Source organism: Anopheles maculipalpis, chromosome 2RL, assembly GCF_943734695.1.
Source record: "Anopheles maculipalpis chromosome 2RL, idAnoMacuDA_375_x, whole genome shotgun sequence".
NCBI classification, from domain to species: domain Eukaryota; kingdom Metazoa; phylum Arthropoda; class Insecta; order Diptera; family Culicidae; genus Anopheles; species Anopheles maculipalpis.
The window spans coordinates 89,865,006-89,881,776 of record NC_064871.1 but is presented as its reverse complement, the minus strand read 5'-3'; the positions used below and the strand labels follow the sequence as shown (position 1 = coordinate 89,881,776).

The 16,771-nt window shown below is 41.6% G+C and overlaps 2 protein-coding genes across 4 annotated transcripts in view; one reads left to right on the top strand and one right to left on the bottom strand.

Annotated features, from left to right (window-relative positions):
• LOC126567815 (transcription termination factor 2) overlaps window positions 1-16,771 on the top strand; it is a 430,644-nt gene that overhangs the window by 113,836 nt on the left and 300,037 nt on the right. The gene's annotated exons all lie outside the window — the stretch shown is intronic.
• LOC126567717 (teneurin-m) overlaps window positions 1-16,771 on the bottom strand; it is a 504,494-nt gene that overhangs the window by 452,737 nt on the left and 34,986 nt on the right. For all 3 annotated transcript variants that reach the window (XM_050223975.1, XM_050223982.1, XM_050223983.1), the window contains exon 2: window positions 11,429-11,713. In XM_050223975.1, coding sequence (XP_050079932.1) covers window positions 11,429-11,713 — 285 coding nt within the window. The remainder of the gene's footprint in view (window positions 1-11,428; window positions 11,714-16,771) is intronic.

Sequence of the window (16,771 nt, the reverse complement as noted above, 5' to 3'; positions counted from 1 at the left end):
GAAAATTCCCCCTTACTGCAGGGGCAAAAGATCTTGAACTCTAATCGCTCGGTGACCTTACGGGGAAATGGTTCCGGATTTACTTCAATTGAAAATCCACCCCATAGACAAACAGCACTCTCTTCCCTCTTGGAGGAGATAAACGAGCGAAGACACAATTGATAGCGAACAGCCAAACTCGATAGGCAGTACCGGCAGTCCATTCGCCGGGAAATCGATTTCCTCCAGAAATGGCATGCACGCTGGTTCGTGCAGTCAATTGGAAGTCATCCCAGACACTTTCGACGTGCTTTTCGGTGCAACTAAACACGTTTTTCCACGGTGCAAAAGTTCTTCGACACCGGGCGCACGAGGAAACATTGCTTTTGACCTGCATTCTCGCTCCACTCTTCCAACCTGCCATCCGTCGCCTGGAGACACAGATCTCTCTGTCACTGCTACTGCTGCTGCATCTGTCTGGAATTGTGGTCCCGCTCACCTCTGCCCAGTCTGGTTGCGTTGCACACCGCCAATGTGTCTGCCGAGCCGGTCGAACAGTTTTAATGCCGGAGGACTTTAAACTTCCCAGCAATCCTATAAAATGGCTCGCTCTGTTTGCTGTAGACTTTTTTTTTAAACTCATTTTTTTTTAACTTCCATTCCACATTCACTTTGAACAAATGATGCAGTTCGGTGAGAGATCCTCTCTTTTTTCCCTTGCTCCTTCGTTCTTGTTGGCATGCAAGTAAACTGCATCTTATCACAGCATGCAGCCAGAAAGAGAACGATGGATTTTGTTGCAATTTGCCAACGCAAAAGGGTGAAGTGGTGGTCGTCTTTCATGCACACTCGAACGCACCCAGACAGTTCACTTCCACGTAGTTGCAATGAGCCACCATTCCTGCCTTCCGACTCCCTTACGACCAGCCATCCTTTTGTAACCTTTGCTTTTACAAAAACAAAATAACATGTACACTTTGTTGATAGGTTTTTATTCCACGGCAACAAAAGAGAGATGTACGGAAGCACAAAGCATATGCATGCAATCATGCACGAAAAAACGCACGATAGTCCCGGAAAGCTGTGCAGCGAAACGCACCGCGCTTGATGCAGTACGATACGAAAGCCTACGGGACGGAAGTTTTGATGCAACGGAGTAAGAAGGAGCGAGAGAGAGAAATAGAGAGAGAGAGAGAGAGAGAGAGAGAGAAGTCAGGGCGAAACACAACAGTTTGACACATTTTTTTACACCACCACCATCAAATGTGGGCTAGTGTTTAGCAAAGACTCCGGTAACGCCTGGTCTGGCCAGGTCTCGGCGACGCCTATTCATTGCGTCAAACACTTGAGACAAATTTGATGACATCCTCAGACGCTGGCGATGTCGCTTGTTGTACGTAGCTTTTGCCGGTAGGTTTACTGGGCGAACGAGTGTCTGGGTTTGGTGTATTTAATGGATTTACTCGCAAACCGTCGCGACGGTTTGCTAAATGCAAAGGGAAAAGTATGAGAAAATGTGTGATTTTTTTTTTTGCGAGCGTGAAAATCTTTTATTTTTTATTTTTCCAACGCAGCATATTTAAACTGGACAAGATGAATGGAACTATGTTGTAACTGCTTCAAGAGTTTTGAACATTGTTGTCAAAACTATATGAGTTATGAAATTAGTAATTAAGTATCGACAACCGGATGCAAAGTGACCCATCAGACCCATCAGAGTGATTTTACAGTTCTTTTCTTTTAATCCTGCATAGCAAATAAGAAACCCACATCCTTTTCAACCTTTTTGTTTTAGTTTCAATTATTATTATTTGTAGAAGAAATAATTGCTTCAATTGATATGACGGAACATAAGCATTAACGTGTTTCATTCTAAAGTAAAGATCCAACATTAGTTCTTAAGAAGTTAGTTCGGATATAAGGGCGGTTCGGTCTCAGAAGTTACTGCGGCGCCAGTCTTTACATGACAGGATCGTGGTTTGAATCTCATTCGAACGTTTCAGCTGTAGTGGAGACACCAGAAAGACATCATCGTCGGCATGATCTAGCAGACCATAAAGCCTCTAAGACGAATTTCATTCATTCTTTCAAAGAGTCTTAATTATTAATGTCAAAGTGCTCAGTATATAATATGATCCACCAAAAAAAAGCAACTGCCTACAACTAATGTTTGACGCTAATTTAAGCTCACGATTATTTAACAATTTGAAAAGCTGCCCTCACATTCCATCTGCTTACTCGTCCAACGGAAAAGGCCCATCCTTCCAGCTAGATCCACAACAATCCACCCGCCGAAAGATCGATCCACTAGCATGAAACACCTCCCTGAAAACCTCATCGAACCCCGGTAGGAGGCGAAACAAATCTTACCCTCCGAAAAAAGGGGATCATCTAGCCCTCTTCCAATGCAAAAGATGCTAGAAATAAATTTGAATAATTTATCACCGTGCGCAATAATTTTCACCCGTAACACAGCGACATCCTTAACAGTAATTATTATTCATGTTTATCGTCCCTGGCGGTGGTTGTTGATGCTTCGGCCGAACGAAAACCGGCTTCGCTTGCTGCGAAAAACGTTGGGGACGTGCTTAAGCTTAAGCCCGCAACACATTCCTCCGATGGTGGTGGTAGTGGTGATGGTTTTATGGACGAAAAAACCCGTGGACTAAACTAAAACTTCTAATTATTTTATCATTACGGTACTCGGAACCGTTGGTGGGAGATAAATTGTTGCTACCACTTTTCGCACGAAAACTGGCTGCTACCAAAGTCTAATAAATTGTTGTAATCATCGAAAGCGAAAGAGGCTCGCACGTTTAGCGCCGAAGCGATTCGTAAGTGCTCAGTGCCGGCAGTTGGTAACCGGCTGATGAATGAGGTTCGAGCGAAGCTGTTTTGGTTTGAGAAAAGTGGGACATTTTACTATCGCTTGATGAAATGGGTGCTTGATGGGTGACATAGTATGCTCACATTAGATTGATACATTTCGTAGCTCGTGATGTTCATGATGATGCTTTGCATCCAGCGAAGGAAGATTGATGTCAGGTGACTCAATAATTAAATCTACATTTATTCTAACTTAATTACAAGACACTTATCATGAATGATAATAATAAACTCATTATCTACAAAATTAAAAATGGTGTTTTACATGCATCGCTTGGCATATTAAAATGAAACTAATTTTTCTCACCCCTTCAAACAACCACATTCGAACGATAGGTGTTCCAATACTCATTCGATTAATGCCAATCGACCACAAACGATCAATTACTCCTGAACCAACAAAATAAAAAGGGCACACGGGGTAACACGTTTGACCTGCTCTTGCATTTAGCAACTGGCCAGTCGCTCACCCTGCAAGGACAATTAATTCCTCTCTCTTTACGATCTTTTTATTCGACCTTCATTCATAGCAACTACAAAACTAGTAACGTCCGATCATTCCGTGCCGTCAAGCAAGCAAGTCTGGGGACTAATTTACATTTTTAAACACACGCATACACGTGCACTCGTGGAACAATTACTTGCAACCGGTGATAATCGGATACCGTGGCGTCCGTCGGTGGATTTAAATAAATAAATTTAATTTAATCGGATAATCGCGATTGACCAGTTGGCTTTTATCGAATGGCATGGATGGCGAATGCCGGGATCTACCCAAATAGACGCGTGAATGTTTTCGGACCTCGGTAATGAAGTGATGTTGAAGCACGGTCAAGAATGTCACAACGTGCTTGATTTGATAATAAGTTGTGTATATTGGATTGGCATTTTGATTGAAAATTTTAAAAAATTTGTATAGTAATTAATTTTGACCAAGAATTGAATAACTTGAAGAGACAGGCAAAGAATTTATTTAAAATGAATTTAAAATAAGATCCGCAAGATGATGGAAGGAAAGGAATACAATTCATAAATAAATGTAATATAACAAAAATATGTATCTTAAAAATTCAAAATAACTTATTTTTAATTTAAATTTGAACTGTAAACATTGTGTATAACTAATAACCTCTTTAAAAAACTGAAACTGCTCATAATGCAACTGAAATAGCTTACCTTTTTTATCATTATATTATGATTCAACTAGCTGCTCGAATCATTGTTCGCTCAGGTTAATTCCGAATTTTAAATAAGACTGCCAGTAATGCAACCCATCAATGGTCAACGGTAGCCTCATTTATTGAACCTTCCCAGAAAGATGGTAGGAAGTCAACCGAAAAAAAAAACTTGCAACCAGATGCACTTAACATAATGATTATGCTGTGAATAAATTCATCGTCCGCCCCATATTCCCCACCTGCCCCATTCAGTTCACGAGATGCCCCTGCCAAAGCTCAGAAAGAAAGTGACTCACAACACATCCACACGTCCACACCGGTGTTGTAACGTCCGGTGAGGGATCAGAAACCTGTCGAAGGGACCGCGTGTCGACGCATGCACTCTCGCTAAGAGGCCACTCAAAAGCCCATTTGCCGCATGTTTCTCGCTTCGTTCGTTGCCTCAAGGGACGTGTCTGATGAACTGGCTTAAAAACGAGGAAAGTAGGAAGAGAGCGAGAGGGAGAGAAAACCGCAGACTCCTTCAGGTGCCCGGGTTGTATGCCCATTGATGCATCACCGTGATGCACCGTGAGCTGGTAAATGATCCGACCAGGCTGATTTGAGTGAACAAGCAAAATAGGGAGCGAAACTAAAAAAAAAAAAATCATTCATCTCCGTAGGGCGATGAAACACCAACAGCGGTTTCATATCTCAACGAAAACCCACACAGATATGGAAGCTAATCATTCGTTTAACGATTCACCCGAACGAAACGAGTAGTTGGTTGGAGCGACCGATTTCTTGTGCACGGTATGCACATGGTGCATTAATTAGCATTTTAAAAATCCATGCCCGGCACAGTTGAAAGCGATTGCTGCTGCTCGTTTGTAACGCTTCCTTTATCCGAGTGTGGCCAGCAACGGAACGGAACGTGACTAACATGACGAGCAGGATAGGATCATTATGTGTGAACAATGTGCAAAACTTAAACCACACCAGTATGCCCTACACGACCTCGTACGATGTTTAGGTTGTGGTTTTTTTTTTTTTTTTCATTGGAAAAAGCCCCTTTAGAAAGTAAAAACGGAACATCGCGTTTGTTTTTTCGCGTAAAAAATGCTCGAAGCGGGTGGAAAGGTAATTTTCCTAATGGATTATCGGTTCGTCGTAGAGGCAAGCCGGCTTCTGCTCCGTATGACCGATGCAAGTTTTTTTTAACCCAGTATTAGCCGATAGTAGTTGACCAGTGGTGGAGCCAGTGGACTGGGATTAGTTTATCAACGAGAGGAAAACCCCTTTTGAAGATTGAAGAGTTGGTGGCAGCACAGATATTGGTTTTTATGCAGTAATGGAAGTGATTGCTAAGCCAATCTCTTCTTCTGTAATTGAAGCAAATGGTTCCCAACTGGCAGGAAAATTGATCGAGATTGAACGAAAAGGTACAGCGCGGGACGCTGTACATAACAGCCTTTGGAATGCCCAAATCGAATGAACGATGGAGGCGCCCAGACCTGCGCACGATCGTTTGTAGGCTACCATTTTTATACTTGTGCTTCGGAATCAATTATGCTGACTTATCAAAGCGATCGAACGGTCCGGGAAGAATTGGTAGAGGAGCCAGCTAATAACGTTGCAGTATGGAGTTCTTATTTGGGGTACAGAGAGATCTTTCACATGCAAATTGCTTGCTAACTATGGTTTGCTTGATATTAAAATCGAAATTATTATTAAAATGTTAACACAAAAGCTTTTAAATACTGTTCAGCTGTTAATAAACCTCACCAACGTCCAGTTTGAACTGTATTGGACGTCAAGTGCACTTGATGCGGCAAAACATATTTCGTTTCAACAGACGCTTTTCTCGTTCCTTTTCCAAGTTTCCTATCATTTTTCCACGTACACCATCGGGGATTCCCACGAGAGTTGCTTTAACATCGGAAGAACTCTGGTCGCTTTTCTCGGAAATGTGATTGTTGACTAGAGCCGCCATCCGCAACGTACGAGAACGGTGTGACACTCACAGTGCGAAAGTAACCACAAAAACCGTCCGCCATGCTACGTTTCTGCACTGTTTTGTGCCTTCAGGTGACGCTACCTTTGCAGTGCAGTGACTTACACGTTCAGACACACTCACACACAAGAAGCTTCCGCAAACAATGGGACCATGTGAGGATTTGGCATGTGTCCTTTCGATTTGTCCCGGAACACCAAGAGCCACCTGAATTCTCCGGCTCAGCGTCTTAAGAAAGTCGAAACGGAAAGTCCAAAAGTCTGACCCAAAAATGGTGGGAAGGTAGGTAACATCATGGCACCCTAACAATCCATCCTCTTACGGAAAGGGATCAGAAATCATCTTTTCCATTGCACCGACCCAAAACCGAGAGAGCGTGTGGAAGAAATGTGCTCCAAACGAAATTGAGTGAGACCGACCAGGAGGGCCATGGCTGATGATTTCTTCTTGATCACACAACTCAACCGCACACATACATACACGAGACACTCGTGCGGTGCTTCTACTTCGTTGCGTTCTTCAGTTTAGCCAGAAAACGGAAAACGGTGAAATTGCCAGCATACGTGAGATCCGGACCGTAATTGAATATTATTGTGCTGACATTTTTCAAGTGGATTTACCATCAAACCGGTATGACAGATTGGATGACCGGAGGAGGGGAAGAAAGTGTATGTGGGTGTGCGATCGTTGATTGCCCGGCCCTAGCACCTGGGCTTACGGTGAAACGGATCCAGCTTCGTTCCCGATTCAATGGTCTGTCCCCTACGTGGGTCGATCCTTGATTGCATTGAATGCTGGCCGCTCGTCCCGGTGGTGACGTGTCTACTGGATTTCTCGAAACCCTGTTGCCAAACACCATGTTGCCAGTTGTCATCCACGTGTTCCGTTCACGGAAACACGAGCTGGAGAGAATATGTGTGTGTATGTCTTGAGACAATAGCGGTATATACATGTCGATGCAATTTTATTCCTTTTTTGTGATGCAGGAACAAAATGAATTCGTCGAGCGTTTACATGATTAGCGTAGACGTGTGCTGTTTATTGAAACATACGTCTCATAAATACAAAAAAGCAATAAACATAATTCATGTCCGTTCTGTTAAAAAAAATGTACAAATTAAAGGAAAACTTTTGCCTGATGATACTTTTAGCTGAATTTGGTCTTTGAATGTCATTGGATGAACTTAATACTCACTTAAAAACTATTTTCTTATAAAACTAGATATTTGTTTAGAAGTAGGTTTTTCGGGATATTGTTTTTCTACTTTTAAAGCACTTTAAATTTTAAAAACCGTGAGTGAAAGGAACCAGGTAAGATTTCCTAATCAAAATGTCAGAATCTCTTTCGAATTTGTGAATATTATTGCTTCGAGCACGGTCAAGAACAAATTGCAATTTCGAAGTAGGAAATGCCACATCAATTTCAACAATAAAAAATTGACCTTGGCCAAGGGTTTTGAATAACAATCAATATACTTAAATGGGGAGGCCCAGTTAGTGTAGGCAACAGCGGCAAAGAGTTTGCAATCATCTGCAAGTAAAATATTTTAATTTTTTTGTGAATTTTCGGAAAACAACTAGGCGTCTCCATGTGTTTGTTTGGGTTTTTTGCTGTGTAGCAAATCTGTAAGTCAATAAAGAAGAGATCATAACAAAATGTCAATTCGATTTCTTCTTAAAATCTTTCAAATCTTCGCCTTTTGAATTGCTGATTAGAATTGGTAAAAAAAAGTTATTGCTATGATCGAAAATAAAATTATTGAATTATCTTATCAACTATCAAAAACAGAACTTGTTTAAAGTTCGATTTTTTTTTTTATTTACACTGAATACTCTTTTAGGCAAGAGAGAAAATCTGATCCACAATAGCAAACAATACATCACCATCATCAGCCCGAAGAAATGCAAATGCATCTCTAAAAACGACACACTTTCGGACAGTATCGTGCGGGGAAAAGCTTTTCCAACTAGCGTACCATTTATTTACCGTGAATCGGCTGCCTGCTTTCGTATGTTTGCAAAATACTTTGGTTAAACATACCCACAATCTGCACAACATCGAACGTTCACCATGCAAAGAATGTCTACCTCCTTCTTTCTCCCAATAGGCAAGGTGTTGCGAAGAAAAACATGAAAGTCAATGCAACTGACAATGATTGATGATGTAAATAAAATTATGCTTACGGGGTGTGTATGCTGGGTTGTGATTTCGTTAGACTTGCATGTTTATTCGACATTTCGAACGATTTGGAATATGTGCTCCAGTTTTGTAGGGACGGGTAGGATCGGTTTTTTTGAATTCTGCGGTTGCTCCTTCCATTCTTCTCGCAGCGGGAGAAAATTCCTCACCACTGTGCTTCGGTGGTGCTAACCAGATTCGTGTCGTACGATTGAAAAGCATCATCCTCACGGCTGCACAAACATTTCGACCATCCGTATGAATATTGGTTGGTGCTGGGAGGGGCTGAAGGTGAATGGTTGATGCTAAGGGGCACTTTCACTGCACTTTACAATTGTTGCATATGATGTGTGCAGAGGAATTCAATGTATTGCTACGTTATGAATAACATGTTCTATAGATGGATGGTGTGCTTTCTTTTGTTATGTTTTAAAATCGGAATCATTTTTAGTAACTATTCTGCAGTTTGGAAATTTCGAATCTAAATTAAAAAAGTCTCCGACGAACCTTAAATTTTTTTCAATTAATTTTTATAAGCTACTCGAACATCTTCTAAACATTCGAGTAAGTACGCTTATTTAAAATCAATTCCAAGAAACTATTGAAGTCAAAGTTCTCTCGTATCGTCCACACGTTAACCATAAAGACGTCCTAGGCGAATCCCCAACAAATCGTTGTAATTGCCATCCGACTAGACAGTGCAACGAACCACTCAAAAACGACTCACAAATTGTACGAGCATCCTCCCTCCGACACTCATTCTAGAGCTATCGCAACCATTTTTGTGTGTATGGAGTTGAGCCGTTGCATCAGAATCACGTCTCACTAAGTAGCTCGTTTTTCTTGCAATTCCTGAATTCTTATCCACACTACCACTCATCTGGTCATCGGAAAAACAGAGGAACAATCCTTACTGCTGCACAAGGCTTCCTGCAAACCAACCAACCATACCAACACTATTTTCTGCCGAAATGCAATGCACATTTCTCAAAATTGCATACATTGCAGCCCCGAACAATTAGACGGCACTTTACGATTTTTCCCTCCCTTTCGCTTTGGAGCGTGCTATAAAATTGTAATTTTTGTGTCCGAACTTGCAGCTGGTCATTACATTGTGGTTAACATGTACCTGATTTGATCGCCTCGCTGCACAACGGAAACCTTTTCAACCCACTCACAGGTACACGTTTATCTCATCCAAAAACCGCATAAGAAATTGCCAGCCATATTCTGGTTTCGTTCAAGACCCTAGACAACACTCCGGCTCGGCTAAAACCGAAAACTATCGTTGGCATTTTGGTTGTCACCGCCTTTGCCTTTTCTTTCGTCCCACTCTTCCCACTGCTTGGCCAGGACAGGCAGTCTGCAGGACAGTACCGAGATGACCACAAATATAAATCCTGTGGGAAATAATTGACTTCCGTAGAATTTATTATTCACTTCAGCAATCTCGCTGCAAAACCACTGAGCGAGGTGTGGAAAAGTTGTCCCTTCCTGCTGGCACGCTCACTGGGCAATTTTGTACAGCAGGGGAAGAATTCTAACTACACATTTCGACGGACTTTCTTCTTTCCTGGCTAAAAGCGTATCTTCACCGACTCTCAAAACTGAAGCTACCGATCACACACACATTCGGAGTGGTGGCAATCGAAACGAGTAACTCATCGTTTTGTACTTCTGGTCTGGTGACGAATGCAACGGAACGGCGTGGTGATGAAGAAGTGCTGCAAATTTCACTGCACAGATTAAATGCCAATTGGCGGTTGGCCAATCGGTGTGAAAAGTTTCTGTTTCATTATTTACCATGATGAGCTTTAATTTGTGCACTCGCGCGTGTGTCTGTGTGTGTGTGTGCGGAGGGAACTGATTGTAAGAGTGCAATGAGACACAAATTTGTGGAGTAATTAGTAGGACAAGAAGTGTCATTTTATATCGGAGAGAAGGATGTTTCGTCCACAACCGAGTATGTCTGGGATAAGGTAAAGAATAAGGAGGAAATGTCGTTTTCCATATGTTCATATGGTTTATTCAACACAAGTGTTGTTGACAATACGGAACCGTACCGTCACAATTAAATGTAAAAATAAGAAAGATGTGTTGCTTTGAACACAATTCCCAACACTCGATCACCTTTTTGTTTTTGCTCTGCTTATTCATTCAATTTTTGAATGTTAGATTGTTTTGTGTTTTCTCATTTCATTGACGAAAGACATTTATAAATGCCACAAATTACCAGTGTTAAGATGTAGTAGGAAAGATTGCCGAAACAACGAATTGAGATAACAATAAATTAGAGACGCCCATGGTTCTTTCCTGGGTGAGGTTAGGATTCAAACGCAATGTTCAAATAGGCTCTTTGGCATTGTTGTTTCCAACGAAGAATTCTGTGATACACTGTGAACATACTGAATTGATAATACCTTTAGAAGGTCCTCGTAATCATCACGAACTGTTGCGCGAAATGTATTCAAAGGTTTCAGACTTAAGTCGATTACAACAAGTGATTTCTGGATTAGAAGGACTGATTGAAGCGAAATTTTATCTTTCAAATTTCATAGTGTTCAGCAGAAATATGAGCCCAATTTCGTACACTTTCTTATTTGTTAAAGTTCCAAATTTGTTGATCTCTTCCCCAAGTCCTAGTCTTAGAAGAAATTACCCATTTCTCAGGAGAACTCGCAAGAACTATCTCAAGGCATTTTGGGTGAAATTAAAGTGTGTGTTTTTTGTGGAATCGAGCCTAATTAGGAAGAAGGAATACCTAACCTAGAGGAAGTGCAGCCCACCATAAACACCAAAGTAGTTCAAGTCCAAAACTCTACGTCTATGTTCATGATGAATCTACAAATTTGCAATAACTGGAACTTAATCTTGATATTGCTAAAGAAAAGCCTTATAACTTCAATGTACCCCAACTTCAACCCATCTTCTATATTATCAGATTTCCTGGATAGAGCACGCTTTACTTTCTCTGTGGTTAATGAAAATCTCATCAGCATCAATAAAATTCCTATTAGCTCTAATTGTTCACAATTCGCTTGGCATCAACATCCATGCGCACAAAAAACACTAAACGATAGCATACATATTGAGCGCTTCACTCGTCATCTACTCAACAAACAAACGAAACCTTTACGCAAGATGCGTTAAACCTTCTCAAGCACTGTGGACTCTGGAGTCTACAAAAACAATGGCTTGCCGTGTCCCACTCACCGTTATTTACGAGCAGCGTATTTTCCCGGGCGAGTGAAGCTTCCGCGTCCGTCAGCGTCGCACTGGAACCGTTCTCCGACGATGGCGTAGTGAGGATGTTGAGTGGATTGACCGCGGCAGCCTGTGCGGCTTGTGTGCTGCCCTTGGCGGAACGATAAGTGAAATTTGATTGTCTTTCAGCGGTGCCGATGGCGTTGTACGGTTGGGCGTAGATTGACCGGTGGATTGGGCTATCCTCGTTGTCCGAGCTGTTGAGCGAGTATCTCGGATAATGGCGCGATTTTCCTGCAAAAATAGACAAAAAAAAAACACGGTACATGAATATCTATACGCAGAGCAGGCAAAATGTAAGCTTTTCATAGTAAATGATAAGCAAATATTGGTTGGATGGTAAATGACGATTAAATCGCATCATATTGCCAAATCTCTCTATTCATTTCTCTCTCTCATTCTCTTTTCAAATGTTGACCCAAATAATGCATCTTCGCTCGAAAACTAAATACAAAACCTCACTATTCCAGCACTACCACTTCAAGGAGTGATCTGCACCATAAAAGCCAACTGATCCACTTTTCCCTGCAGCAGTTGGTCAGTCAGAATTGGATTATGTGTGCCGGTGCATCATATCAAACGAGAATTGCAAGGCACTTCGTACTTCGACGAACACACCAATCGAGGTTGAAATATGACCCATCTTCACTACCACCTTTGCCCACCGACAACCCGACGCCTCCGGGGAATGGTGAAAATGAACGGCCGCTACGGATTTTAATGGCTCTCCATGCCGAGATAACAGATCAAATTTGTTTTCGATTAATTTCTCAGCCTTGCGGGATAGCCATTGCCCCCGGATTGTCCGGTGATAGGGGAATGCTCGCGTGTATGCTTCCTCTTCCGGAGCTACGCAATCGACTCACCGCCGGTAACAAAATCCACCACGCGATTTTCGGCACTGCAGTTTGATAGTGCAATTTGATTTTAATTTATTTTTATTGCCCCCGGTACGCGTTCGGTAGCCTATGGTGGCTTATGTTACGTGCTAACGGTCGTGGTTAGACCGAAGCGTTACGGATTTTGGAGGCCATTTTCGTGCGAGCGATGGCCAGCATTTTCAGTACGATAGGTTGCAGCTACCCAGTTGAAACATTTTGCCACTGAAAAGCGAGGGCCTATGCATGCTGCTGTAGGAAAAAAGGGCTGATGTTTTGAAGATAGTTAAAATGGTGTTAAAAATCGTACCGAGGGATTAGCAGCACGGCACGATGGAATGGGCAAATTATCGGTCAATAGGATTCGGATTCAAAAGACCCTTTTACGCATTTCTGTTTCTCTTCGGCAGCAGACGAATCCTTTACGCCGAGAAGGGAATGGTATCGAGATGCTATCAAACGCAGCGAATGGTGTAAGGATTAACCACTTCTGTTCGCCTTCAACTTGTGCCGGAATACGTACGAATGGGCGAAAATGGATGGCACCTCACACAGACAGGGGATAATCTTTTGGGTTTTAATTAAACATTTATTGTTGCCCTGGTTGGTTGGCTGGCTAAGAAGTAATGAATATTGAAAAAATCGTTGAACTGTTTTTAATCTTGCATCTCCGTTTTTGAAACAATTTTACACTAAAAGGTAAATATTAATTCTTTTTCTATGCTATTTTATTATTATTTTTTAATATGGTTTACATTTGTTTTTTTAACGGAAAACATTTCATCATGCAATCAAGGTTTCGTTCCGAAATCAGAACCACAACTACTAACGCCATCTAGGTGTGAGACTATGAAACTTGAACATTTTCGATTCCCAGACAAAGCAACGGCGCTGCATGCTGTTCATTTTGAACTGTAGCTAAAAATACCCCGTTTATCATTTCGGTTAACAATATAAATTTATTTAATCATAGTAAAATATCTCATTGGTAGTTATGCAAACTAATTTTTAAAAATTGGTATATTTTTTTGCGTTATTTTCGTTTACTGAAAGAAAGGCTTGTAAGCGAAACATATTGTCTACACCGTAAGAAGAGGAGAAGTATGTGTGTTTTTTCTTTCTTTAAATTCTTGAAGCTACTACTTTCATTAGCTAACCAAACTCTCTTACAAATCTAACTCAAAAAACTGGTAGATTAAATTTTTTCGCTTCGGGCTTACCACTACAAAAGTCTGAAAATCCTTATTTCCCTTTATAACATCAATAACATCAAACCATAATCAGCCAAAATTTACACAAATGCATTTTCACACCTTTGCGTAGCTGTCACTACATTTTTAAAACCCCCGGCGGGGAAATGGTTTAGCTATTGTTGCAGCAAATACAAAAATCTCATTCAATCGCACCTTTCCATCCCGGCAGAGCCCTTTCAAAACAACGTGCCAACTCATATCTGGCCAATTTTTGACCCAGTTTGCTGTGCAATTCCTTTAACAACCCAGTATACATCATCACACACCGACACCGACTGACGTTAATAGCACCCTGACAGAAAATACAGATCCCAACAAGACCCCATAGGACAAGCGGATGCAACGGCGTGAAATGAAAACACTGAGGTCACGCGAAAAGCAGGATCATGTAACTGTTGTCCGTGCGTAACGCTACCGTTTTCCGTTCTTGTTCCGTCGTGTTTTTTTTTTCCCCTTTTGCTTTGCCCGCAAAATCCGCACCTTTTTTGCAGTCCCTTTAGTTGTCACACAAGGGTGTCCCGGTAGGCCTCGGGTGCGGTATGTTAGGGTCGGTTGAAATATAGTCATCCGCTTTGTTTTCCCTATCGTACGCTATTTCCGGCGATCCTTCTTTCGAGTCGAAATAATGAGAACGAAAGGGAGAGACAGTGAGCGAGTGAGAGCTCCTGCTTGGTGCATTTTGGTGCAGGGTCCATCATTCGAGTCCCTCAAAGCATTGCCTTTCAACAAGGATCAACCCCTCGCTGGTGCTACTGGCATCATTATTATCCTTATCCCTTCGCGGATTCGATACCGACAAAAAGAAATTGTCACTTCAATGTCGGATTGAATGAAAAACGGCCTGTACCGGCGCTGGTGACTACCACCCCGTACCATTCACATGGGTGGCCATCGGTTCGATCTGCTACCAAGGGTGCCTTTTTCTGAATGTTTTCATTCTTGCAAAAGGCCGTTTTTCCTTTGCTCAAGGCTATCTTGGGTGTAGCGATACAGCGCAAGGGGACTGTGATTCCCTGTTTGACTTGCAGCAATGCATTATGCAGTTGACTGCACATTCAATTCACATTTGTTGTCACCGTCAGTGTCGGCAGCACACGGTGAACTCATTTTTCACCACCTAACCGTTACCCAGAGGGTCCATTAGCTGTGTTCAATTTATCTGGAACTTTCTTCCTGTTTTCCATGCAATAGGCAATATGGGCAAGGTTTTCTCTGTACTCCTGCATCTCCCTATTGCATCACGCACAACAAAAGAACACCAAAATACTGACCCAAAATAACAAACCGACGGTCGCTGTTGGTGAAGATCTTTCATGAGCCGTTGTTTGTAAATAATGTTGTTAATTCCTTTTTCGCTTTTTTCATCAAAAATGCTGCTTACGAAGCAAACAAACCCTCTGACTGGCTTACCTTTTGTCCCGTACGCCATTCCTCACATTCAAGGGCAATGCACCGCGTAATGAGAAAAAAAAAAACTTTAATGCGACAACGTTGAATGTGTGTATTTGCTATTTTTCACAGTCCACACAGCACGACCTTGTACAATTCCTCCGTCTCCGAGAGAGAATGTTTTTTGTAGCGCAACGATTGGTGGAAAATAAATCCGGATCAAGTTACAGCTCGGGTTCAGGTTTGCCGGGAACAGAGGCACAGAAAATTGTCCACAGGCGTTTGATTTCCGTAACAGAAAATCACAAAAGGCTCGTGACGCTCAGTTTCCCATTAAGCGACCGAGTCATGGACAATTTAACGAATGGGCGATGAAATTTGCATAAGCATAATGCACAAACAGAACTCATCTAGTAGGGTACGGGAACGAATAAGAAGCTAATGAAAATGATCCAGCAACATAGAGAGGTATCCCCGATTAGTCTGATCCTGAGAAATAATGTTGGCCTGAGATTGTATCATAGAAAACGATCCTTGATGAAGGTTGTTTGTGCGATAACATCGCGTTTGGGTAGAGATAAACGAGCTGACGTAATAGATATGAGCGATTGGAATGTCACTATTTATTACATGTCTGCAATATTTAATTTTTTTTTTTCTTTGAAGGACGTAAAACTTCTTCTCCAAATATTTAAATTGTGATTTGCAGGGAAATAAATCAACCTTGGACGCTTTATTTGAAGATGGACCAGAGTTATCTTTTGCTTCAAAACTTGCTAAAAATAATGACATTAATTTTGTATTAATGCTTTTTCTCATACCTTTATTGTATGGGAACACTTTAACCATCAATTGTCACACGGAATTTGACTTCAACTTTCACAACCCGGTCACATATCGCTCAAGGTTCATCGTAACCAAACCCATCGCGCGAAAAACACCAAACCGTTCAAATAAATTTATATCACTCACCCCCAAATCGTCGGCTGGGTAACAAAATTTAATTTAACATTATTTATTGCACCCTCACCAAACACAACCTGAAAAAGCCGCTTTACCGCTATTGTTGGTTTGCATAAAAAAATAGCGCGCGCCAAAAACGCGTGCTCTCGTCGCACGTTTAAAACAACTATTGGAATTTATGTTTGCCACCAATAAAAATACCTTTCACTTTCGCCCCTACTATTACTACAAGTTTTGCAGGAACGAACGTTCACCGGTAGACCACGCAAAATATGCCCAGGATCGCCTTATTGGTTTCGCTTCACCGTGAAGGCATTATTTTAATTCATTAGAAAGTGTAAACTCGTTCCACAAGGTACGCTACTTGTACAGGCATACTTTCTTCTGCTGCTTGTGACCCAATTGGCATTACATCACAAATACCGATCGAAGCAAAGGAGCACCCTTTCTTACAAGGCAAAACAGCCATCAAAGGGAGCTGTACTCCAAGGATGTCCCTGCTTGCTTGTTAGCCGTTCACCGAGGTGCTAGAATTTATCCTGCTTTTGGGTGGGAATTTAACGCGGAAAGACTGTACGAAGAAGTTCGTTTTCTTTCGTCACGGTACAGAAAACGAGACCGTTTTCATCAGTTTCGGGTACGTAAGTAGGAAGTTCCTGAGAAGAAGTTAACTTTAATAAGATTGGTCATAAATTGTCCAATTATCCGAGCACTCCTAGACGATAATCATGTACCGTAATTAAAAGTTTATTTTTTATCAAAAACTTTGTTAGATACAGTGTTACGATAAGAACTTGGCTATTATTGTT